The 27413-nt window shown below is 42.7% G+C and overlaps 1 protein-coding gene across 1 annotated transcript in view; it reads left to right on the forward strand.

Annotated features, from left to right (window-relative positions):
- LOC132237631 (kinesin-like protein KIF6) overlaps positions 1 to 27413 on the forward strand; it is a 156741-nt gene that overhangs the window by 88245 nt on the left and 41083 nt on the right. The window contains exons 5-6 of the mRNA XM_059702258.1: positions 6402 to 6511; positions 27017 to 27146. Of these exons, the coding sequence (XP_059558241.1) occupies positions 6402 to 6511; positions 27017 to 27146 (240 nt within the window). The remainder of the gene's footprint in view (positions 1 to 6401; positions 6512 to 27016; positions 27147 to 27413) is intronic.

Below are 27413 nucleotides of genomic sequence, written 5' to 3' on the forward strand. Positions count from 1 at the left end.
TAATTCTAATTTCCAGCCATAAAGTAGCAATTACCCATTAGTTCAGCTCATCTCTCACTAGCTCATGCATTCCAACTCTGCATGCCAGAATATTAGGAACAGAAAGAGTTGAGTATAGTGTATATGTTGAATCCAAATCCCTTCTTTTCATTTACTCATTTATTTCTGACATTAGCTGCTTTGTTTTCCCCAGATCTCAGAAACTGGGGATATGCTTTGTCTTGGTGTTTATTGCTGTGGCCTAATGTGGAAGCCTGGTGTCTAGGTGAGGTCATGGGAGTTGTGCAGGCCAGCCCGCTTCTACTTGCAGCCCGTGGACTTGGGCAGTTTCTTAAAGGTTCGGGATGCGGGGTTTCTCTGAGAGCTGAGCTTTCTGTACTTAAAGACATCGCCCAGTTCTTGGCACATAGTAGGTGCTCAATATGTGGTTGTTATTACTACAGCTGTCAATGTCCACATGCAGCAGGTCCTCGGATAATGCCCTCTCCTTCAGCAGGTACATTATGACGCTGATAGATGCTGCAGGAACTTAACTCTTATGTATGTCAATTAGCCTCTGGTAAAATTGGTTTGATTACATGTCATTTCTCTTAAAGTCACAGAACCTAGTGACGACATGGAGGACTTCTTGTGCTATATGGGCATATAGACAAAATATCCCTGACCAATTTCAAATAAACCTTTGAAACGCAGAACACATCAGGTCATTTCCCCTGATAAAGTTAAACAGTATAAACAAATCCTTTCCTAATAGAAAATATATTTGTCTCTTTGCAAATTTTGTCTATGGCTATCAAAATACACATACACACACACGCACACACACACACACAAATACAGTTCTAAAAGTCTACCTGTCTCCCCAGTACCTGCCATGTGTCAGGTGCATTGCTTTCTGTGTTTGTCATTGACATTACTCTAGACCCCATTTCATCCTGAGTGACCCTGCGTTTGGAGCGCGGCCATCGGACCAATTTACAGCCAGGACAACTCTCTGTAAATGGACAGTTTCCACGCTGGGGGAGCAGCACGTTCCTTGTAATCTAACAGCTGCGGCAAAGCCAGGCAGAGGCAGCTGGAGTGCATCACAGAGAGTGTCCAGAAAGTACAGCCGCGACATGCAGCCAGGTGCTCGGCTGTCCCCAGTCGTAGCCGTAGAGGCCCCGTGAGCTCTCTAGGGTTCTTGAATAAAACATTTGACGTATGCGGAGTATTTATTCCGAGATAAACTAAGAGCGGGTACATACCGGGCCCGAAAGTGCCTGTGAGTGCGGTAGGAGCACATTCTCAAGGATTTTAAAAGAAGAAAATTGAGTCCATTATTCTAGAAATCACTGCTCATACTTTTAGAGTACTGTGAGGCTCAGACTTGTTTGGGGCAGAAGAGAAGGCTGTCTGCAGGCAACACGTGTGTTACATTACAATCCGGAGCACTGAGAGAGGGCCCTAAGGAAAGGCAGCTCCCACATCGCTCAGCGAATTCTACTCCAGTGAAAGCCCAGAAACTGCAGAGGCTGGGGGCCAACTGCATTATCCCTATCACCTCAGGCCATGGGCCTGCCATCTTCCTGACTTTTTCTCATTCCTTCTAATTTCTGGAAAGAGAGAGTTTCTCCAGTGTAAATGAACATTCAAGTTAGCTGTTCTTTCTGCCTCTTTTCCTTTCCTTTTATATTCATACTAGGGGCCCGGTGCACGAAATTCGTGCACTGGGTGTGTGTGTGGGGGGAGTGTCCCTCAGCCCAGCCTGCCCCCTCTCACATACTGGGAGCCCTCAGGCGTTGACCCCCATCACCCTCCAATCGCAGGATCAGCCCCTTGCCCAGGCCTGACGCCTCTGACAGAGGTGTAGACCCCCATCACCCTCAGATCACCTGATCGGCCCCTTGCCCAGGCCTGACGCCTCTGCCAGAGGCGTAGACCTCCATCACCCTCAGATCACCTGATCGGCCCCTTGCCCAGGCCTGACGCCTCTGACAGAGGTGTAGACCCCCATCACCCTCAGATCACCTGATCGGCCCCTTGCCCAGGCCTGACGCCTCTGACAGAGGCGTAGACCTCCATCACCCTCAGATCACCTGATCGGCCCCTTGCCCAGGCCTGACGCCTCTGCCAGAGGTGTCAGGCTTGGACAGGGGACCCCCATCTCCCCCCGATCACTGGCTCTGGCCCCCGCCCAGGCCTGAGGCCTCTGGCCCAGGAATCATGCCTGGGCAGGGGACCCCCATCTCCCTCTGATCGCTTGCTCCACCCCCCGCTCAAGCCTGACGCCTCTGACCCAGGCTTCAGGCCTGGGCAAGGGGACCATCCTATCCCCCCAATCCCCAGCTCAGCCACCCGCCCAGGCCTGATGCCTCAGCCAGAGGAGTTGACCCTCATCACCCTCCGATCACCAATCACCAGATCGGCCCCTTGACCAGGCCTGAGGCCTCCGGCAGAGGTGTCAGGCCTGGACAGGGGACCCCCAGCTCCCAGCGGTTGCGGGCTCCGCCCCTGCCCAGGCCTAACACCTCTGGCTGAGGCGTCCGGCTTGGGCAGCGGGGACCCGCAGCTGCAGTGGCCCCGCGATCGTGGGCTCCGCTTTAGGCCCAGGCAAGGGACCCCTAGCTCCCGGGACTGCCAGCTTCGACCGTGTCCAGCTCCCATCGCTGGCTCCACCCCTACTTCCTGCTATCACTGGCCAGGGCGGAAAAGGCGCCTGATTCTCTGATCATGGCTGGGGGGCAGGGCAAAGGCTCTTAGCTCCCCCCTGGGTTTCCGATCACTGTCAGTGGCAGGGGGCTTCTTCCTGCTTTCCCTTTCACCTCCCTGCATTGTGCCTACATATGCAAATTAACCGCCATCTTGTTGGCAGTTAACTGCCAATCTTAGTTGGCAGTTAATTTGCATATAGCCCTGATTAGCCAATGAAAAGGGTATCGTCGTACGCCAATTACCATTTTTCTCTTTTATTAGTGTAGATACTGAATTCTCCATTTGAAGGTTTTAAAAAGAATCAACATATTGACAACACCAACAAGAACAGCAGCGACAGCTACAGTTTATTGGAGTCTATTGAAGGCCACACATTTAGGTTGTATTTTAAATACAGAGCCCTATTTTTCTCACAACAGATCTGCAAGATAAGGATGACTGTCCCCATTTTCATCTGAGGATAAGGGTATAAATGACAGAGCCCATATTTAAGCCTCGTCTTTTGTCTGATGCTAAGATGAGTTCAGAGGTGTATGCTCAAACCTCAAACCATAATCTGTGGAATATTTAAGATATCTTCAGATAAGTTTTAGAAACATGTTGCACTGGCCTATAATGTGCTCTGAGAATCTTCCAGAGAGAAACAGCATATGCAAGGTAGGGTAAAATTGGGTTTACAATGGTCCGTATGGAAAATAATACAATCTACACTAATAAAAGACAAAGATGCTAATTGACCATACCTTCACTACATCCTAAGCCACACGCACCAGCTAATCAGAGTGACTATATGCAAATTAACCCAACCAAGATGGCGGCTGGCAGCCACAGAGCTGGAGCAAGCAGGAAGCTTGGTTGCCTGGGCGATGGAGGAAGCCAAGCTTCCTGCCTGCCCTGGCCAGCTGTGGCCTCCGCTCATGGCAAGAAAGTTTCAATTACAGAAGACAAATAAATCCCAGATACCTGCTTCCAGCCAGCCTCCACTGGGAGCTTGGATGGCTGGGGGCCGTGGCCAGCCTGCAAACAGCCGTCAGCCCCTCACCCAGGCTGGCCACACCCTCATAGGTGAGGGTCCCCACTGGGGGGGCTTAGCCAGCCTGAAAACGGGCCTCAGTCCCTCACCCAGACTGGCCAGGCACCCCAGCAGGAACCCCCGACCCTGAAGGGGATGTGGCCAGCCTGAAAATGGCCCTCAGCCCCTCAGCCCCTCAGCCATGCTGTCCAGGCACCCCAGTGGGGACCTCCATCCTGAAGGGGCTGTGGCCAACCTGCAAACAGCCATCAGCCCCTCACCCAGGCTGGCCAGGCACTCCTATATAATAAAAAGGTAACATGCAAATTGACCCTAACAGCAGAACAACTGAGAATGACTGGTCACTATGACACACTGACCACCAGGGGGCAGACACTTAATGTAGGAGCTGCCTTCTGGTGGTCAGTGCGCTCCCACAGGGGGAGCTCTGCTCAGCCACAGCCAGGCTGATGGTTGCCAGTACAGTGGTGGTGGTGGGAGCCTCTCCCGCCTCCTCAGCAGCACTAAAGATGTCCGACTGCAGCTTAGGCCTGCTCCCCACTGGCAAGTGGACATCCCCGAGGGCTCCTGGGCTGCCAGAGGGATGTCTGACTGCCAGCTTAGCCCAATCTCCCAGGGAGCAGGCCTAAGCCAGCAGGTGGTCATCCCCCAAGGGGTCCCAGACTGCAAGAGGGCACAGACCGGGCTTAGGGACAACCCCCCCCCCCAAGTGCACAAATTTTTGTGCACCGGGTCTCTAGTAATTAATAAATAATAATGCAAGAATAAACTTTGTTTTGCATACCCACAACTGCACACCTACTGTTGCCCACCCTGTATTATGTGGACCATGGATCAGTTTTCCATGAGTATTTCATGGAATGTTTTAGGAAACACTGCGTTAGAATAAAGGCGACACAGAGCCTGTCTAGTATTTATTGTCTCTGATGCCTGCACTAAGCCAGACTTCAAGCCAAAGGATCATGTTGGAATGGTGCCGTCACGGCACTAGGATGCTAGTGTAACTCATGGATCCCTTGCAGGAGAAGCAGCCAGAGACACCCACATGGGTAGTGTTTCCAACGTGCAGTTGGGCGAAATTTTTTTGCATGGAGATTCAGTCCATGCCGTCACCTTCACAGAGCAGGAGAACGTGAAAGTTCAGCTGGAGCTTGAACATTTTCCTACAGTCATGTGCTGGCTGAAACTTGCTTTACTTTTCCATGTATTAGTTTGTTTTAGTGAAATGGTGGTATCGTTATTTCAATCATTTGAGCCATTTCAGGAGCAGAGAATTGTATTAATTTTAATTATCCACCTTCCTTACTTGAATGCTATGGCAACTGAGGCCTGACATAGCAGGGCTCACAGCTGGTAGAACTAGGACTCCAGCTTCTCTCCCTATCTTTGCGACTGGTCCTCTCTCCCCTTGAATGACGCTTGGTAAATGGGTTGTCTTGGATGTGGTGGAGAACTAACCATGAAGTTAGTCCTTAAGTAAACCCTCTCCGAACAGTCACTATGACAACCTGCTGACCTCTGCCTGGCACAGGCACAAATATGTTCCCTTCTTACAACAAACAGGTGTTATTATTTGATATTTTGTATTAAAAACTGAACTCGGAAGTTTCTCAAGAGCTGAAAAATTCCCTGTTTTATTCCACTGCAGTGGAAGTGGGTGTGTGTGTGTGTGTCTGTTGACAGAGCTAAGACAAGAACCAGAGAACCAGTCCCCTCGACTTTTTATCCTGATTTCATTGACACCTATGCCATTGCATTTCAGCATGGCCCATAGAAAATACCTCTCTCTAATCAGTAGCAGGACAGTCCTGATTTGCCACTTGGGCCAGAAAAACTAACCAGGTAAGGTATAGACCAGTGATGGCGAACCTTTTGAGCTCGGCGTGTTAGCATTTTGAAAAACCCTAACTGAACTCTGGTGCCGTGTCACATATAGAAATTTTTTGATATTTGCAATCATAGTAAAACAAAGATTTATATTTTTGATATTTATTTTATATATTTCAATGCCATTTAACAAAGGAAAATCAACCAAAAAAATGAGTTCGCGTGTCACCTCTGAGTTCGCCATCACTAGTATAGACAGTGGACTGGTAATATCCACCCTGCGATTACCTAATTGACCTAAACCATTTCTGTTCCGTGAATTAACTTTATATTAGCTAATTATTGTCCATTATCTATTTATGTGCTTAGGAAGTATGAATATTAGAAAAGTTTAAAAAGATTTGTGATTAAAGATGAAAACTCTTTTGCTACTGAAGTTTTTAAACCAAAGTAACAATGCTGTGTTCTTTTACAAATAGACTGTTCACAGAATGTAAATTTATTTTTCCTTAGTAACCTTTCTTTTTTTGGTTGGAAAGTAAAACATGGTGTTATAGAGTTCTGCAACCACGTCAGCTCATTGTAAATGTGTATTGATTTTTTACGTATTACGTGGAACCAATACAAAGTAACAGATTGAAGTTGCTTGTAGTCATAGGTATTGGCCATTAAAAAACAAAGCTTCGTGCTTATGGTAGCTGGCAACTTGAAAGTGTCACGGACCGAACATGTAAACCATACAAAGTGAGAGAGAAACTGAGGAAGCTACACTATCAATGTGTTCATCTTCCTCTGCGCTGAATCGTCGTTAGAGCCATTAAATCACGTCTCTCCCTTTTCCTACCAGGACAGCAGCAAAATATACACAACGCACATTTCTTACTTGGAAATCTACAATGAATGCGGTTATGATCTCTTGGATCCAAGACATGAAGCCTCCAGTTTGGAAGACTTGCCGTGAGTAGCAGAACAACAAAGAACAGGGAGAATTGCTTTCAGATGTTTCCTGCAATTGTTTTCTCTGCAACTTTGCATGTTTCTGGTCTCAACTGTAATTAACAACCACTGGATAACAGAATCCTTTTGTAACACAATGGATGCTTTTTCACTAGTGATAGGAACTCAAATAGCTTAGGACTCACTTCTTGGGGAAATCACTTGGTGTTGGTGCAGGGAGAGCAGTGAGCGTCCTGGGAGTGTGAGCTGAGAGGACCGGTGGGACCAGGCAGCCCCACTCTACTCCTGCCCCCTGGAACCCTTCACCCCTTCAACTGTGGCCTTTCTCTGAAGAAGGTATTCAAATTAGGCTTCAGCAGCAAGGAGAGAATGTGAAAGAGAGAAAATGCCCGAGTAGCAAAAACAGCTTCTCGACTATCATTAAGACTAACAGTGACAATCATTTGGTCACGATTGGCACTGGTGGTTTCGTGACCGAACTATAAATAGAGTCTTCAGAGCTTATCTAATAATAGAGTAAGTCACCCTGCCAGCATTTCTATAACATTACTCACTGCTTGTTTGAATATCTGCCTAAATTAGACATATGTTAATTGTAACTGCATATACTTTGCCCAGACATCTTCATATATCAGAAGATGCCAGAGCCAAGAAAACACACTTTAATATTCTTCTTATTAAATATTCTAAAACAATTTAAAAAATACATTAATCCTCTACCAAAAAAGATCAGCAGCCAGTTGTTTAATTTGTAAACCACCTTTATATATATTCTCCCATTAATGTTGAGTGACTGTTTTTATATATCATCTCTCTTATGTTTATAGTATTCATTAGAGAAAGTTAGAAAAGGGGATGTTTGTCGGTACAATAAATATTTCTATAAGAATTAAAGGAGCCATAACCGGTTTGGCTCAGTGGATAGAGCGTTGGCCTGCGGACTGAAGGGTCCCAGGTTCGATTCCGGCCAAGGGCATTTACCTTGGTTGTGGGCACATCCCCAGTGGGGAGTGTGCAGGAGGCAGCTGATCAATGTTTCTCTCTCATGGATGTTTCTAACTATCTCTCTCCCTTCCTCTCTGTAAAAAATCAATAAAAAATATATTTTAAAAAAAAGAATTAAAGGAAAGGAAAATAAGAAATTGAGAGGAAGGAAAAATTACTTACTTCATGGAGGAAATTGGCCTTAAAGAAACTATTGGAATTGCATTTACAAAAAGGCAAATGCTTCCTATCACTACTAAAAAAAATCCACTACATTACAAAAAGATTCTGTTTTCCAGTGTTCATTAATTACCATCGCCACCAGAAAGAGTGGCTTCATATGCTCTTGAACTGGGAGCAGCTCTCACAGAAGTCTGCCTGTCTAGTTCCCTAGTTTCATTGTGGTGAGCTGACATATACCAAACCCTCTGGGTACCATCCAAAAAGGTAAAACTCTCCTCGTAGGAACAGCAGCATTAACGATATGAGGTGAGGTTGGACAGGCCAGGTGTTGAGGATTTGTGTGAAGTAAAAGCCAGCTTCTGAGGGACTCAGACAAGAGGCTTGGGAGAGATTTGCTCTTCATTTTAACAGGTGACCTAAGTCATTTCTAGCTCCAGTCTGACCTCCTAGTATGCACCTCCTGGCTAAGTCTCACTTAAAGCTACACGCTGAACAAGTCACATCTACACTGAAGAACTTAAACCAGCTTAGCAGTAATCCAGAAGTGAAGGGCTTGGCTATAATGAACATGAAAGAGACGTAACATGTAAGGAGAGATATGCAACAATAAATAAATGAGAAATAAAATTAATTGATTATGCTCAGCACCTTGGCTTTGATTGGATTTGAAGAGAAGGTGAATCGTGTAGATTGGTGCCCTCCTCATTTTCCTGGTTGAGGAAAGGAAGCTGTAAGAGGTGTGACTTGCCCAGGGTTTCAAAACTAATTGGTTAATGGTAGAGCAAGGATGAAAAACTAGAGCTCTCACCTTCAGGCCAGAGCAGCAAAAAGAGCTTCAAGATCTTAGTGTGGGGTATAGAGAACTAAGGAGTCGTGGCCCTGAAAAGGAGCTCCAATTGGGAAACCTGACTGGGTGGGGGGGCCTTCCTATACATGATGTCAGGGTGCCAGACCAACGTCCATCGATTTGCAAATGTGACTAGTCCTTTGGCAGTGAGTTTTTAGATGCAATACCAAGGCATGATGTGTGAAGGAAAAAATAGGTTATTATGTTTGTTACCCAGCGATGGACTCTGCCTTTCTATAAGAAACCCTGGTGTTTTTCTATTGTTGTTGTTTTTTCTTCCCAATCTATTTAAACTAAAAAAACAACAAATAAACACAAAAACCAGTTTACCCATTCCTTCCACCCCCACCTCTGGCAACCCTAATCTGTTCTTTGTATCTGTGAAAATTTACAACACAAAGAATGACCCCTAATGTAAATTATGGACCTATAGTTAATAAAACAACAATAACAAAAGGAATGAATTATTGATACATTTAACAACTTGAGTGAATCTCCAGGGCGAGTGAAAAAGCTATTCCCGTTGGGACAGATAATGGGGACCAGTATAGACTGATGAACAGAGGTAGATGCAGAGGCAGAGCAGCATTGAACAGACTGTTAAACTACAGTGGGAAGCCTGGGGAGGGTTTGGGGCGGGGGGCATTAAGAGATCAACTGAAGGACTTATATGCATGCATATAAGAATAACCAATGGACACAAGACATTAGGGGGTAGGGGCCGGGGGAATGTCAAGGGGGGGAAAAAAAGGAGACATATGTAATACCCTTTGTAATACTTCAAAAAATAAAAATTATTTTAAAAAAAGAAAAGAAAAAGCTATTTCCAAGTACTGTATGATATTATTTGCAAATCTATCTAAAAATATTTATGTAATATTTTTAAACGGCAGAGTTATAGAAATAGATAACAGATTCGTGGTTGAAGGAATTAGGGAGGGAAGCGGGGATGGTTCTCCAGGCCAGTGCGGGATCCTTGTGATCATGGGCTATTGTGTATCTTGACTGTGGCTGTGGATACACAAAACTGCCTACATATCACAGACACACACAAGTACAAGAAAAACTGAAACGTCCGAATAGATCAGTGGATTGTGTCAATGCCATTGTCCTGGTTGTGATACCTTGGATACAGGTTCATGGGATCTCTCTGCATTATATCTTACAGCTGCATGTGGACCTACAATGATCACAAAATAAAAAGTTAATTAAAAGTAATTGGCTCCTCTGTCAATTATTAATTGACCATGGAGGCATGGGTTGATTTCTGGGCTCTCTGTTCTGTTCCACTGATCTATAGGCCTGTTCTTGTGCCTGTACCAGGCTGATTTGATTACAATGGCCTTGTACTGTGGTTTAATATCCAGTATTGTGATCCCGCCAACTTTGTTCTTCTTTCTCAAGATTGCTGAGGCTATTCTGGGTCTTTTTTGGTTCCATATAAATTTTTAGAATATTTTTTCTAGATCTATGAAATATGCCATTAATATTTTAATAGGGATGGCATTGAATCTATACATTGTTGTGGGTAGTAGACATTTTAATGATATTAATTATAATAATCCATGAACATGGTATATGCTTCCACTTATTTGTATCTTCCTCAATTTCTTTCTTTAATGTCCCACAGTTTTACCTCTTTGGTTAAATTTATTCCAAGTACCTTATTTTGTTGTTGTTGTAATAGTAAATGAGATTGTTTTCTTAGTTTCTCTTTCTGATAATGCATTATTGGTGTATAGAAATGCCATTGATTTCTGGATATTTATTTTGTATCCTGCTACTTTGCCAAATTCAAAACAATATGGAGTTTTTTCAAAAACTTAAAAATGGAACTGCCTTTGAACCCACTTTTGGGGATATATCCTAAGACTCCTGAAACACCAATCAAAAAGAATATATGCACCCCTATGTTTATAGGAGCATTGTTTACAATAGCCAAGATCTGGAAACAGCACAAGTGCCCATCAGTAGATGAATAGATAAGAAAGCTGTGGTACATTTACACAATGGACACAATGCATCTGTTAAAAAGAAGGATCTCTAACCCTTTGCGATAGCATGAAATAAGCCAGTCAGAGAAAGACAAGTACCGTATGGTCTCTCTTATACGTGGGATCTAATGAACAAAATAAAGTGACAAACAAACTAGAAACAGAAGCATGGGTACAGAGGACAGACTGACAGCTGTCAGGGAGTAAGGGGGTGGGGCAGACAGGATGAGAGAAGGTAAAGGGAATAGCCAAAACCTTCTATGCATAGTGCATAGACACAGATAAGAATGCAGTGAGGGCCAGGGGAGGGAGGGTGGGCCTGGGGGGAGGGGAACAAAGAGGGGGAGCAATGGGGGACATCTGTAACAATGCCAACACTAAAAATAAAATATAACTTAAAAAAGTAGTTGGCTACATATTTATATAGAGATATATATGTATATACACACATATGTGTATTAAGTCTATTCTTTATTTAGTAATTTAAATGAAAATAGAACCTCTGTTTTTGAAAGCTCTTTATATCGTATGCTATAGTTAGAATCTAAGTGTGTCTCATGAAGTAAAACAGTATAACTGCTGGTCTCAACTGTAGGGAAAATAGTCGCCTTACTTTGGTGTAATTTTAGTATTCCTAAATAGGGACACGTATTCCATTTCAGGTTACAAAGTTGGTCATAGTTATTATTGTTACGAAGAAAGTCAGTAGACTTCAGAATCTAGTATTGAAATCTTGTCTGTGTTGTGTTTTTTAAGTAATTTGTCATCAAAGGGGAAAAAAAGAGTTGACAAATGTTAACATTTAACTCACCAGGTTCCTGATACCTAATCGATGTAAAACACTGCAAAGTGCCCCGGGAGTTACAAAAAGGATTAATGCTCAGCCTCTGTCCTCGTGGCTTTAGTCTAGTCGTGTGGAATCACTCAGTTATTCTGTAAACATTTCTCGAGATCCAATTCTGTTCCACACACTGTGCTGGGCACTGAGTTTACTCACTTAGTCTTTGCTCTCCTGGAACCCATCGAGTGGGCAAAACTAGCGCAGAACAGCATAAGGAGGAATATGAGCAGCATCGTGAGAGAGGCACCAGAATGACAAGCGCTTACAGGAAAAAGAAACCACGCCAGGTGTGCGACCGGGGAGAGAGTCATGGAGAAGGTGGCAGGTGAAGTAGTCCCTGAGGGGGCATAGGACGGGCAGTGGGTGTGGCTTCCATGTGGAAACAAGGTTGAGAAGTTGATGTGTGTAGCTCGTTCTGTGACAGTTACGGACCTGTGGGACTGGGACCAGTCAGGGAGTAGGTGAGAACAGTAAGACTGGAAAGATGAGTGTGAGGATTGGACAGTCAAGGGGTAGCCCTTGGGGATGTTTACTCAAGGGCACAGCATAATTGGAGCTGCTTTTAGGAAGAAAAACCAGTCAGGCGTGACTCTCTCATAAAGGAGAGTCAGAGAGACCCCACAGCATTGTGGGAAGTCATTAGGGCCATTTAAGTGGGAGTGGGAGGGAGTAAGGAGGAGAGGCAAAATTAATAGTCCAGTGGATTGAGATTTAACTATGTATCAGAATCTCCTGGGATGGTGGTTAAATGTAGATTCCTGGCCTTCACCTTCAGAAAATTCAAACATGAAATATGTCTGAAGAAGTTTCCCAGGTGATTCTATCACAGGTGGTTTGTCTTACCCCTTCCCTCATCCGCCCAGGTAGTTCTTTTTTAAGATACCAGAAAGCCTCTCTAAGTGGGATGGGCTCTGTCATATGCTAGTCTTTTTGCTAGGGGCCTTACATACATCATCTCATTGAGGAGGGAGATGTCATAATCCATGTGTTACACACGGCTACACTGGTTCACGGTGATTGAGTCGTATTTCCCCAAGATTCCACGTCTGCCAGAGACAGACCAGAATCAACCTCAGTTCGTCAGACCTCTGAGCTGGGGACATTGGTGCTCTTGCCAGGGAAGTCCATGTTGTGTCCTAGTGTCCATCTGAGCTCTGAGCAGGCTGGTTTTCTGGGCTTCTTCAGGCCTCTGGCAAAGTTTTGTCCATTTCAGCTCTCTTTTGGGTGTCAGCCACGCTTCGAGGCTCTGAGATACCTGCTCCTGCCCTCAAAGGGTTCTAGGATAGTAGAACAGACTCATAAACTGATCATTTCCACTTTACACAGCCAGTGATAAGATGCTCTGGGCTCCCTTGGGGCAGATCAAGGGAGTTCAGAGACGACTGGAGAAAAACCACCCAGTATGGTCTCCAACCTCAGCGGGGCCCTCAGCCTGCTAAGGACTGGCTCCATGAGCCCAGGCCTTTTCTCCCATTCCTCACAATAATTATATCAAATGTCTGCTCTTTAGCCAAGTACTACCTGCCCCAATTCTCTTGGAAACCAATTGTATTCTTAGTTCAGAGAGAATATAGTAACTGCGAAACATGAATTCCTTCAACTTCCTGCCTCCCATCCTATCCCACTCACCTACTTTCCTCCAGTCTCAGGAAACTGTCTATATCACTGGCTTTCAACCTGTGGGTCGCGACCCCTTTGGTGGTCGAACGACCCTTTCACAGAGGTCGCCTAAGACCACCCTGCATATCAGATATTTACATTACGATTCATAACAGTAGCAACATTACAGTTATGAAGTAGCAACAAAAATAATTTTATGGTTGGGTCACAACATGAGGAACTGTATTTAAAGGGCCAGAAGGGTGAGAACCACTAGTCTATATGAAAGCCAATCCTTCCACTTATGCTCTGGGCCCTTCTTGCATCGGCCCCAAACCTGCTTTGTTTGGCCTAGACATTTTCTTTTCTTTTCTTTTTAATTGACTTTTTTTTATAGAGAGAGAGAAGAAGGGAGAGGGAGGGAGAGAGGAAAAAAACATCAATATGAGAGTGAAATATTGACCTGCTGCCTCCTGCACACCCTCCACCAGGGATGGACCTGCAACCCAGGCACGTGCCCTGACTGGGAATCGAACCAGCAACCTTTCTGTGCATGGGAGGGGACAACACCCAGTCAACTGAGCCACAATGGCCAGGAGGAACCCAGACAGTTTCTGATTAAAATTTTTGAAGTTAGAACCTTTAAATGAAGCATGAATCCTTTAGTCCTTACTTCTACCTATTGCATTACACTTGATGTTTGTGTTATTTTTCTGGCCCCACTGAGCTTTTGAAGAGATTTCTGGGCCTCTAAGCACAGATCTCAGAGTTTAAACTAACTCTACTCTTTTCTTCAACTGACTCAGTTACTAACACAGCTGGGAGGCAACCTCTTCAGAAGCTAGGGTGCTGTTCTGCACGATGATCTGAAAAAGTGACCAGTGCCCAGTGCTGGTAGGACACACACTGTGTCCATCATGGGCTGGCCAGAAACGTATTCCTAGAGAAATGGACCATTGCCAGTGAGCATGGCAGAGGCAATACAGAGCCTGTCCAGCCTGAAGACAGCACACTTCCACCCAAAGCCTGTCTCGCTAGATTAATTCACAAGACAGAAGCTGGCATGCCCAGCTCTGAATGGACAGTGGGAAGAGATCTTTCTCAGAATCAGAAATGTCTTAGACAGGAGGCTGTCTTCGCCAGCCTGGCTACCATAACAAAGCACCTTACACATGGGGCGGCTTAAACAGCAGACCCTTACCTCTCACAGTGCTGGGAACTGGGAAGTTTCAGTACCAAGGTGCTCTTTTCCTGGCCTGCGGATGGTTGGCTTCTTGCTGTATCCTCACGCGGCTGAGAAACAGAGCTCGGGTCTCTCCCTTTTTATAAGGAATTTCATCATGGAGGCCCCACCCTCAGGACCGTATCAAAACCTAATTATCTTCCAAAGGTTCTGCCTCCAAATACCATCACTTTGGGGATTAAGCGTCAACCTATGAATTTTGGGGGGCACAAACATTCCGTCCATAACACTGGTGTTAGTTTTCACCAATGGTTGCCTAATAGGTGATGTGTAGAAGATGGCAAGGAACAGCTGTAGCGTTTTCACTTTTGCTTCTGGAATATAAAAGTAAACCTGTGGTACTTAGGGTTTTTAGTCACGTGAGATTAATTAATGACAAGAAAGACATTGTCACCTCTGTCGATTCCATTTTACTCATGCCTTGTATACAAACACATGCAAATGGTTTCTTTTTCTGAGAGTAAGAGGTGAAATGCACTTTTTAAATGACGTATTGGTATGGATTTGACCTACTGGTTAGTCTTCATAATTGCTTTATAAATGGTTTGCTTTATTCTGATACTACATCATTTTTGTTTTTTTGTAATCCGTTCCAAATTTTGAGTGTATAAAGGAAAGCCATAGGAATACCGAAGGGAGTTTTGAAAATTTAGGCTTATTGTGTCCTTTGGAAGAATACACAGAGTATGGACACACATCTAATGATTACATCTCAACTAATAGAGAAAGAAATTATCACAGCATCATATATGCCAAGCATGTACTGTATTGCAAGGATCTCAGCTCTTTGGGCGGCATTGTAAAGAACATGAATTGTAGCCTGTCTTTAATTGACTTGTCATTTCGTTGGAAAATATAACATGCATGTGAATCACCTCAAGAGACTTCTGTAAAACTCAGCTGCTCTCCACTGTCTAAGAACGGATGTCTATGCAAAAAGAGGCATGCAGGCGACTTAGCGCTGCTGTAGTCTCACGTCAACCAAGGTGAGCCCACATCAACCAATTATTTTCTGTCATAACCCAGTCCAGTCCTTTCGTACCAGTGTCTGCTCCATGACCCTCAATGCTTTCCTAATCTTACTGGTATATGCCAAGACCAGAGATCTGATTGAGCGAAGAGCTGGCAGTGCTGCTGAGGTGGGAGCAGTGCTGAGTCAGCCTAGAGAGAGGACATGTGGGGAAGAGTCTTTAGAACAAAATCTAGGTGACTAAGGGGAAAACTTCGCATCAGATGGATCAGAGGGATCACCTGGACCAGGTGATAAAGGTTTGCAGGTCGCATATGTATGTCCCTGCTCTGAAACGTTCATAGAAGTTAGTCTATGTATCGTTCAGTCGATTACAATTGACCTTGTGTTTTCAGATTGAATTTTTGGATAGTTGAAGGCATTTCACAAGATGCAAGTTAGTCATCAGAAACCAAAGATCTGACTGATGCTACTCAGGCTGCCAACCCCTATTATCTCTCAGCACATATCTAATTCAATCTAAGAAGCAAGCCCTAGGAATAACCCCATTAGAAGAAATAATGGCAAAATAGATGTCTTTTACTATAACAAAAGAAAGTAAAATACTCAGGAAATATTCAGAGACTTTGTGAAGACAGTAGTACATTTTTTTTTTTTGGTAAAATCAAAAGATTTGAGGATAAATACAAAGCTATTAGTCTTGTTCTGAATGAGAGGGGTGAATACCTTGAAGAAGTCAGTTCTTCCCATATTAATGTCAAGGTTCAGTGAAATTATGGGCAAAGTCTTAAACTTTAAAAACAACAACATTGAAATGATTGCAGAGTTTATCTGAAAGGAAACCAGCCAAAAGGACAAAGAAATGTCTGAAAAATAGGGAAATGAGGGAGGACTTGTGACACCATATATTCAAATTAGGTAAAAGCTCTAATAGCAAAAGCAAGTTATACCACTTCAAAATTAGACAATGAAGAACGAATAGATAAACCAGAATCAGATACTATGCCATCTTATTTTTAACGTAGAGGGAAGAGTTTTCAGTCAATGGTATTGAACATTTTTTGGTAGGTAAATTAACAACTACCTATAACAGCAGCTCAACTTATAGCGGCTTACCCCTTCACACACACACACACACACACACACACACACACACACACACACACAGAATAAGGATTCTGGGGGGTGGAGCCAGGGCTGCTGTGGAAGCTGCAGGATGCCATCAGGGCTTCTGCCTTTCTGCTCAGCCCTTCTTAGCAGGTGGCTTTAGTCCTTATGCAGAACGGTTGCTCTGCCTTCACTATCCCATCCACATTCCTGGAGGACAGAAGAAGTGGAAGGAAAAAGGCAGGTGTTGGCTGAGACTTATCACTGAGCAGAATTATATCACATGGCCAGCCCCAGTTGCAAGGGAGTCTGGGAAGTCTAATATTTTTAAATAATTTCCTAAACAAAATCAGAGCCTAATAGGGAGTAATGAAGGACAGATGCCACATCGGCAACCTGCATTGTGAGTTACCCAGTTATTTAGGGGGAAATCCATGTAGATCCCTCATTTCCTTTCCTGCACCTGTAACCTGAATGATAGAAGAAAATATATGATCATTAATTATATGTATCATTAATATATTATGTATTAACTAGAGGCCCGGTGCATGAAATTTGTGCACTGGAGGTGTGCCCCTCAGCCCAGCCTGCACCCTCTCCAATCTGGGACCCCTCGGGAGATGTCTGACTGCCAATTTAGACTTGATCCGTCAGTTGGACATCCCTCTCACAATCCGGGACTGCTGGCTCCTAACTGCTCACCTGCCTGCCTGCCTGATTGCCCTAGCCACTTCTGCCTACCAGCCTGATCACCCTGCCAGCCTGATTGATGCCTAACTGCTCCCCTGCTGGCCTGATCGCCCCCAACTGCCCTCCCCTGCGGGCCATCTTGTGGCGGCCATCTTGTGATGACATGGGGGTGGCCATCTGGTGGTGACGTGAGGGCATTGCGTGAGGGCATGAGGGCCACCTAGGTTTTTAATAGTATAGATCAGGGGTCCTCAAACTATGGCCTGCAGGCCACATGCACATACAAATATTGTATTTGTTCCCGTTTTGTTTTTTTACTTCAAAATAAGATATGTGCAGTGTGCATAGGAATTTGTTCATAGTTTTTTTAAAACTATAGTCTGGCCCTCCAACGGTCTGAGGGACAGTGAACTGGCCCCCTGTTTAAAAAGTTTGAGGACCCCTGGTATAGATGATAATATAATAACATAAATACATCTATAATTTTACCATAAATCTGCAAAATATGTTTAAGAAAATTACCTTAAGGAAATGTATTGACTTATTGTCTTTGTGGGAAATGAATGAGTGTTTCATATATATGCTAAATCTCAATAAAATAATTAAATAACAGTAACCAATATGTAAATAAATATAACCATTTTTGAGAAAAGTGTTTTCCTACACACTAACTATACCTACTATGGTTCTGTCTTCAACTACCATGGATAATTCTCAGTTTGGTTTTGCATTGGCATGGCCTGGCCAAAAGCGTCCAGTACTCTGTCTTGAATGGTTCTAGTGATGTCTTTTCCCATAGCACAGTTAGAAGCAGAAGCTTCTTGAAAGTATGAAGATGTTTCCACACAGACACCAAGCATCCTTGAGTCTTGTAGGATACATTACATGAAATGACTTAATCCCATGCTCATTTCAATTTTGCTCTTTTCCAGGCAGGGAGTAAATCACATACAGATAATTTTAGAGTAGTTTTTAGGTGCACTACAAAGTTATTGGAAGGTACAGAGATTTCTCAAAACCCACCTGCCCCCACACATGCATAGCCTTCCCCATTATCAACACCACTCACCAGAGGGATACATTTGTTAGCAAAAATGAACCTTCATTAAGATATCAAAATCTCCCAAAGTCCAGAGTTCACCTTAAGTTTCACTCTTGCAATGTACTTTCTATGGGTTTGGACAAATGTATTATGACACACGAGAGCAGTGGTTCTCAACCTTCCTAATGCCGCGACTCTTTAATACAGTTCTTCATGTTGTGGTGACCCCCAACCATAAAATTATTTTCGTTGCTACTTCATAACTGTAATGTTGCTACTGTTATGAATCATAATGTAAATATCTGATATGCAGGATGTATTTTCATTGTTACAAATTGAACATAATGAAAGCATAGTGATTAATCACAAAAACAATATGTAATTATATATGTGTTTTCCGATGGTCTTAGGCGACCCCTGTGAAAGGGTCGTTCAACCCCCAAAGGGTCGCGACCCACAGGTTGAGAACCGCTGCACTAGAGGTTCGATGCATGAAATTCATGCAGGAGTAGGCCTTCCTTCCCCAGCTGCCGGCACTGGCTTCCCTCTGGCACCCAGGACCTGGGCTTCCCTCACAGCCCCGGCTTCATCCGGAAGGTCATCCAGAAGGACATTTTGAAGGATGTCTGGTCTAATTAGCATATTATGCTTTTATTATTATAGATGTCCATCATGATAATACCACACAGACTATTTTTACTACCTTAGAAATGTTTGGTGCTCTGCCTAATCATCCCCCCTCCTTACCTCTACGTCTTCATAGTTTTGCCTTCTCCAGAATGTCATGTAGCTATAATCATACAGTATGTAGCCTCTTCCCTTAGTAATATCCATGGCTTAATAGATCACTTCCTTTTAATGTTGAATAATATCCCATTGTTTGGATGTAACAAGTTTATTTATTAATTTACCTATTGAAGGACATCATGGTTGCCTCCAAGTTTTTTAAGTGATGAATAAAGCTGCTGTAAACATCCATGTGCAGGTTTTTTGAGAACGTGGTTTTCAACCCCTTTTGGGTAAATACCCAAGGAGCACAATTGCTGGATCATGTGGTAAAGTATGTTTAGTTTTGTAAAAAACAACCAAACTGTCTTCCAAAGTGGCTGTACCATTTTATATTCCCACCAGCAATGTCTGAGAGTTCCTATTGTTCCACAGTCTCACCAGTTTGATGTTCTTAATGTTCCAGATGTTGGCCATTTCTATAGGTGTGTAGTACTATCTCGTTGTTTTCATTTGCATTTCCCTTATGACATACAATGCAGAGCATCTTTTCATATGCTTATTTGCCATCTATGTATCCTCTTTGGTGAGGTGTCCAGATCTTTTCTTCATTTCTTAATTGGGTTGTTTGTCCTTGTATTGTTGAGTTTTAAGAGTTCTTTTTATATTTGGGATAACAGTCTTTTATTGGATGTGTCTTTTACAAGTGTTTTCTCCAAGTCTGTGGCTTATCTCCTAATTCTATTGACATTATCCTTTGTGGAACCAATGTTTTTAATTTTAATGAAATACAGTTTATCAATTATTTCTTTCAGGAATCTTGTCTTCCGTGTTGTATCTAAAAAGGCATTACCATACCCCAGGTTATCTAGGTTTTTCTCTATGTTATCTTGTAGGACTTTAATAGTTTTACATTTTACATTTAGATCTATGATCCATTTTGAGTTCGTTTTTGTGAAAAGTGTAAGGTCTATCTATGTCTACATTAATCTATTTGCCTGTGGATGTTCAGTGTTTTAGCACCATTTGTTGAAGAGACTGTCTTTGCTTCATTGTATTGCCTTTGATCCATTGTGAAAGATCAGCTGATCATATTTATGTGGGTCTATTTCTGTTCCATTGATCTATGTAAGTCTTTTTGTTGTTGAGTGCTGATATCACTCGAGGATATTTTTCCACTGATTTTTAGAAAGAATGGAAGAGAGAGGGAAAGACAGAAACATTGACGTGAGAGAAACACATCAATTGGTTGCCTCCTGTATGAGCCCCAACCAGGGCCCCAGGCCGGGGAGGAGCCTGCAACTGAGGTGCATGCCCTTGACCAGAATCAAACCCAGGACCTGTAGTCCATAGGCCAATGCTCTATCCACTGCGCCAAACCAGCTAGGGTAAGATCTATGTAAGTCTTAAAGTTGGTAGTGTTGGTCCTCCAATTTTGTTCTTCAATATTTATTTGCTATTCTGCACACTTTGCCTCTCCATATAAACTCGAATTATTTTGTCAATATCCACAAAATACCTTCCTGTGATTTTTATTGGGATTACTTTGAATCCATATATCAAGTTGGGAAGAATTGATATCTGTACAATATTGAGTCTTTCTATCCATGAACATGGAATATTTCTCCATTTATTTAGTTCCTCTTCTGTTTCTTTCACCTGAGTTTTGTAGTTTTCTTTCCATAGATCTTGTGTATATTTTGTTAGATTTATACCTAATTATTTCATTTTGTTGGGTGCTAATGTAAATGGTATTTTGTTTTTTATTTCAATTGCCACCTAGTCATTGCTGGTATACAAGAGAACAATTGGCTTCTGTATATTAACCTTGTAGTCTACATTGTTGCTATAATCACAATTCCAGCAGCTTTTTTCCCCCTTTAATTCTTTTAGATTGTCTGCATAGATGATTATGCCATCTGTCAACAAAGGCAGTTTTATTTCTTCCTTCCAATTAACCAGTTCATATACCTTTTCTTTCTTTCTTTTTCTTTTCTTTTTTTTTTCTTTTATTTTTTTGCATTATTGCATCAGTGAAGATTTCCAGTATAAAGTTGAAGAGCAGTGGTGAGAGAGGACATCCTTGCCTTATATCTGATTTTAGTGGGAATGCTTTGAGTTTCTCACCATTTGGTGGGATGTTAGCTATATGTTTTTGTAATAGTCTTTATCAAGTTGAGAATGTTCCTCAATATTCCTAGTCTACTGAAAGTTTGTATCATGAATGGGTATCAGATTTTGTGAAATGGTTTTACTGCATCTATTGATATGGTTATGTGATTTTTCTTTTTTTAGTGTGTTGATGTGATGGATTATATAATTGATTTTTGAATGTTGAACTAGCTTTGTATACTTGAAATAAATTCCACTTGGTCATGGTTTATAATTCTTACTATATATTATTGGATTGGATTTGCTAATATTTTGGTGAGGATTTTTGCATCTATTTTCATAAGAAATATTGGTCTATTATTTTCTTTTCTTGTACTGTGTTTGTCTAGTTTTGGTATTAGAGTAATGCTGTCCTCATAGGATGGGTTAGAAAGTATTACTTTTGCTTCTATCCTCTAAAAGAGATTGTAGAAAATTAGTATAAATTTTCCTTAAATATTTGCTAGAGAACCTGGTGTTTTTAGTAAGCTAAATTAAATAACTTAATTTCTAAAATATCATGTGATTGGCTATATTTTTACTTATCTATAAAAAGATCTAATGTTAGATCTATAAAGAAAAAATATAATTTGGAGCTACTCGAAAGAATTTTAAAATTATCTCAATAGTAGTTAAATAGCAAAAATATCCATTACTTTTAGCTTGTTCTGTCTGTTGGCGGCAGTGGGAACCAGGTGTTAGACCAGTGGTGCCTGGGTTCAGCCACCTTGGTACTGGCTAGGAAGGAATTCAAGACTCAAACTATAAGAGAACATTTATTTGGAACACCACGGAGGTAGAAGAAGTCATTTGTAGAAGAAATGGGCTTAGGAAGCAAGGTATAGAGGTAAAGGAAGGACCCTTGGAGCTTAGAAGTGAGGAAAGTCAAGGTGACTCCCCTGGGGGGTGGGAAGGAGAGGGGAAAGGCAAGGGGGGCCTCCCAGGAGGGAGAGCCAGCTGGGCCTTTCATCCTAAGGGTTTTAAGGGTGGAGATTTTAAGGCGGTCCCAGGGAAAGACCTCAGTGGAATACTCATCAGCTTTCCAGGTGTGTCCTTTCAGGGCTGGGTTCTCCCCTGATTGATAGGTGAGCACCAGGGCAGGGGGTCTGGTCTTGCTGCTTTTTGGGCCTGAAGCTGAAATACAACTGAGGCCTAGATGTGTTATCTCTGGGGAGGAAGGGCCAGGGCTTCCAAACAAGATGGCCAGCAAGATGCTAGGCGAGGAAGGGTCAGCTTGGGGCCTTATGATTGTCCGTTGTAGACATCCAGGGCTTTCCACCCTGGTGACCTTCTATGCCTGGCCCATCGCCCTGGCTCTGCTTTATGCCTGTCTAACTGCCTACTACACGTCTAGGTTAAGACCAATACAAAAATGTATTGTAGGTTCAGAAAACTTCCTCATTTGATATGTTTCAACTCTATAATTTATAACAAATGAAATCTTTTAGATTTTAAAAAAATCAACATAAAGAAAATGTACCTTTGAAGTTGTTAAAATACAGGAAGGAGTGCCCCCTTACATATTTCTCCTAAAAATTTACATCTCCTCTTCCTCCCAATCTTCACCATAGAGAACGTCTGAGAATGTGTGTTGGGGTGGAACATAAAAGGAGGTTGAAAACTGCTGAACTAGAGAATATTCTCTTTATTAAAGTAAATGGTGAAACCATGTTAACAACATGCGAAACATATCTAGTTACTTAGAAGAGACTGGTGGTTCCCCTCCCATTTTCATGAGGCCTGCCTACTGCTGATACTGCTCTACGTCAAGGTAACTAAACAGGGCTGCCTCTAGTCCATAGGGCACCTTCGTGTGAACTATTAAAAGGCACCCCTGCCATTTGTTGGAAAATTGTTGTAATATGCTTGTTTCGTTAGATGACACTTTACTCGGACTGACATTTGTCATAATAAATATACAACCTCATTATGTTCATTGCAGCCCCTGGGACATGGTACCATTATGTAGAGCCCCGTCTGCACAATGCATGGGGCATTCACAAGTAGAAAAAAAAGAAATCACCTATGGCAACATTTGCCTATAACATGAAAATGAGAAACCAGATTCATTGCAGTAACTCTTGGAAGGTTCCTGTTGGGCAAGTTGGTGGTGGTGGAATGTTGTGGAGGCGGGCGAGGGGGCAGGGAGGTTCTTTCATTGATGGCTCCCATTATTGAGAACAAGAGCTTGGCTATGGCTCTTTATATGTCTTCAGTTAGAAAGAGCCTGCAAATTCCAATTACTTAGCTAAATGGAAAAGATTCTCTGTTTACAGAGAAAATACAAAGCTTGCTTCTTCCCCATCATTAAGCAGACCGAGTATACTTAGCAAAACTTTTCCACTTAGGTGTCCAAGTTAAGACTATCAGAGACTTTTGTTTGAAATCTAAACTTTTTAGAAACATTTTGTAGGAAAAACGACTCACAGGCCCTTTCAAAAAGAATCAAATAAATAGTTTGGGGGTTTCCATCTTGGAATTGGGATGTTTATTTAAGAAACTTTAATAAAGCCGTCTTTCAAGCCCACGAAAATTACAGTCAGAATCAAGTGGCGACTAAGGATTCAGGAAATAGCTATTGATTTGTGAGAGAGTGGGGGAAAGAAAGTGCCAGGAAGGAAGCAACTTGAGGAGAAACTTTTGCTAATGGTTCTTATTTCCTCCAACTTTGAAAAAGCATTCCACCCTCAAGCAGTTTAAGACATTCTCACTCCCAGATTAGCCCACCTAGGTGAGAGGTAGTACCCAGGGCATGACTGGGCTTTTCTGAGCAAAGGCGTGAGAGGGGATGGGGCTGACACGCAGCTCAAGGCTTAATAAAAAAGGGATTTTTCAATGAGTACAGGCAGGGCAATAAGGGAAAGTCCAGAGCTTCCTGCCCAAGGGATTGGGCAGAAACCAGGGAACAATGGAAGGAGAAGAGCTGGCCAGGGCGATCCTGATTGGAGAGAGAAATTTGCACCGCAGAAGAATCCATATGGATGCCAGAGATGGAGTCCTTCATAAGGTGCCCCGGGATGCGCCCTAAGCAGGGGCACAGCCATGAAAGAAGCTAAATTACTTTGGACACCAACCTGCCTTTTTATTTATGTTTCAAAGTCTCCCTGGGCAAGAAATCAGAAAATAGAGAGGGAACCATAATATCAGAGGTCAGAGAAACATGTTGTGGTACGCTATGAAAGACAGCTGAAAATGACATGCAGAGAAGGGGGCATGTGCAGAGTTATTTTGATCAAACTGACAAAGCTGGACCAGCAAATACAGAAGTTCAATGGTTCTGAAGTAGCCACACTGGAGATCAAAGGCTCTGCATCAGAAAAAAAAGTAGCTTAGTCAAATGTCACTGGTGACATTTCACAAACACTTTCTACCTTATGCTCCTAATTATTATTTCTATCTATAATAATAAAAGCATAATATGCTAATTAGATTGGACGTCCTTCCGGAGGAAGCCAGGGCTGTGAGGGAAGCCCGCGTCCCCGATGCCAGAGGGAAGCCGGTGCCAGCAGCTGGGGAAAGGAAGGCCTACTCGTGCATGAATTTCATGCATCAGACTTCTAATACACACACACACACACACACACACACACACACACACACACACACACATATATATATATATGCCTAAGCAACCATTACAACTGGTCGACCAGTTGACCGATCACTATGATGCACACTGACCACCAGGGGGCAGATGCTCAACATAGGAGCTGCCCCCTCATGGTCAGTGCACTCCTACATCCAAACCCTCGGGATCCCTCCCACCGGCTGGCCGGCCCCAATGGCCCCGATCACCGGCCAGGCCACAGGACCCCACCTGTGCATGAATTCAATGCACCCGGCCTCTAGTAGAAATATAATCCTAAATTCATTTGGGTTGTCCAGTAAATAAACACTCTTAGAATGCCATAGTTCAGGGGTCCTCAAACTATGGCCCGCAGGCCACATGCAAATACAAATATTGTATTTGTTCCCGTTTTGTTTTTTTACTTCAAAATAAGATATGTGCAATGTGCATAGGAATTTGTTCATAGTTTTTTTTTTAAACTATAGTCCGGCCCTCCAACGTTCTGAGGGACAGTGAACTGGCCCCCTGTTTAAAAAGTTTGAGGACCCCTGCCATAGTTGCTTGTTTTCCCTGTTTTTTATTTCAGTGAAATAATGGTGAGAGATATATGTATGCTGTGTCCTTACTATCACTTAGGTTGACTCAGCAATGATATAAACCCTGTGGAAGCTTAGGTGGACCCATAATCCTCGCCTGAGCTTTAGTTACTGTTGTGGTGCCTAGTTGACCAAGCAGTTGCATGGTCAGGGAGGCAGAAAAGGAACTTCCCAGGGAAGGACAGGCTATTAAGATGTGACCTTGCCCATTAGATGCTGCTCCCTCCCCCTCTTCTGAACTCGCACAGAATAGCACTGCATCTGTCTTGGCCTCACCACACACATGAGAGGTGACTGCCTCAGAGTGGGAGAATTCTTTTTATCTCCATGTTGAAACAGACAGGACTCTCCTCCCACTTTTATGTACCGTCTCATTGCTTATTTCATACTTTTATCTTCCTTCCAATATTACCCAGAGACTGTGGGTTTAGGACGTTTTCTAACTTCTGTGTCCCTAGGGATTGAATTTAGTCAAATCTTCTCGAGCACTTCAAAAGGATCAGGGTGAAAACAAAATTGAAGGAATAAAGGAGGTTCCTAAAAATAGAACACAATTCATCCATTTCAGCTAAAGATGCCTTCATGTTTTCCAAGCATTTTTGGACTCACAAACATTTTTAATAAGCTTACTTATGAGTCTTGCTGAAAAATAAATAAAATACACTTGTTTTCATTAAAGGAAGAGATCTTTTTCCATCTTAGTTGGTATTGTTGAAGGAGACAAAAAGGAGTCCAAAACTCGGCAAAAAATCACATAATTAGTGACATATTGGTCACAGATGTGCGGGGAGAGCTACCCTTTCTTCCCGTGATTAATACTCTAAGTGCCCACAAATTACTTCTGAAAGTCAGATAACCTCCTTACAAAAGGGAAGGGTGAGAATTATGGTATTTGAAAAATCTTCATTTTTAAGATATTGTAGGTGTGTTTTTATAAACAAGCGAGTGACAAATGTTTACTTGCCAATTGTATTTTTAGAGATGTAATGCCAGAAGATGCCCATCTTTACTTATTATCCTCAAGTCAAGCAAGTGCAGTACTTGTAAATGATAAGATTTCCTTCCCTTAACAATTCTTAAGAAGGTCAGGAAGGCAAAACTCAAAAGATGCATTGCTTGCATCTGGAGGCCTTTGAAGCAAAGTAGGGGGAGTTTGGCCAAGTTGTATTCAGTTGCATGAAGTGCTCAAGGACTTTAAGGAGAATATGGACAGGCCACTCTGGGCGCAGGGTTAGGACTCACCTGGGAGGACACGGCGTTGACGCTCGGATGTCCGTGAAGGCAGTTGTGATAGATGAACATAATTCCAGCCCCAAGACTCTGACTACAAGGATGTAATGGAGGGAAAGGGCATATCGTAAAAGAAAAAGGATGAAGAAGCACATCTGATGGACATAAAAATAATAATGACAAACTAAAGCTTTTAGAAGATTTCTTGAGAATGTTTTACTCCTGTTGATAAGAAAACTAGACAAGGCAATGACTCCTAGAGGGAGGACAGATGCCTTGATTCTCATCATGTTTAAATGACTGAGCTGACCAATTTCACATGTCACATAAATTGAAATTGGAAAAAAAGGTGGAAAGTCGGCAAAATAATTAGTGCATTGCCGATGTAAGTAACTGAATTATGACACAAATGGCCAAGTTTCCTGACATAGGTAGAAGGTTATCTATTTGCATTTTTAGTTCGGTAATACGCATTTCAAGATGATTTAGTGAGCTGATGACTGCAAAGACAGGTGGCTTTAAATCAGGAGCCCCGAAGCTAGATGATGTGCTGTCAAGGTCATGTCAGGGTGTGATGCGAATGGAGTCCTGTCTGCTGCCTCGTGTGTTATTTGATTTTTATAAGTTCCAGACATCATACCCTACATCTTTTAAAAACTAAGCCTATTAAAAAAAGAGACTTCAAGTTCCTTTCATTTTCAAAGTACCTCGTTTCTGTTTTTCCCACTTCCTAGGAAAGTGACGATATTGGAGGACCCTGATCAGAACATTCACCTGAAAAACCTGTCTCGCCATCAGGCAACCACGGAGGAAGAGGCTCTGAACCTGCTTTTCTTAGGAGACACCAACAGGATGATTGCAGAGGTGAGAGACTGTCCTCTGAGGCTGCTAGCACACTAGAGGAGATCATGGGATTTTAGGGACAGCAAGAACCTTACACATAATCCCATCCAACTCTCAGCTGCCGAGTAAGAAACCTAGATCCAGAGAAGCGAAAAGACTTTCCCAAGCTCAACAGCGATTTAATGAGCAGGAGTTAGCATCTAGGCTCTTAATTTTTATATTTTTCAATTTTATACAAACTGGTTTGCAGCTAATGGATGACAACTCATTAAATATCTTAATTATAGG

Source organism: Myotis daubentonii, chromosome 6, assembly GCF_963259705.1.
Source record: "Myotis daubentonii chromosome 6, mMyoDau2.1, whole genome shotgun sequence".
Taxonomy (NCBI): Eukaryota; Metazoa; Chordata; class Mammalia; order Chiroptera; family Vespertilionidae; genus Myotis; species Myotis daubentonii.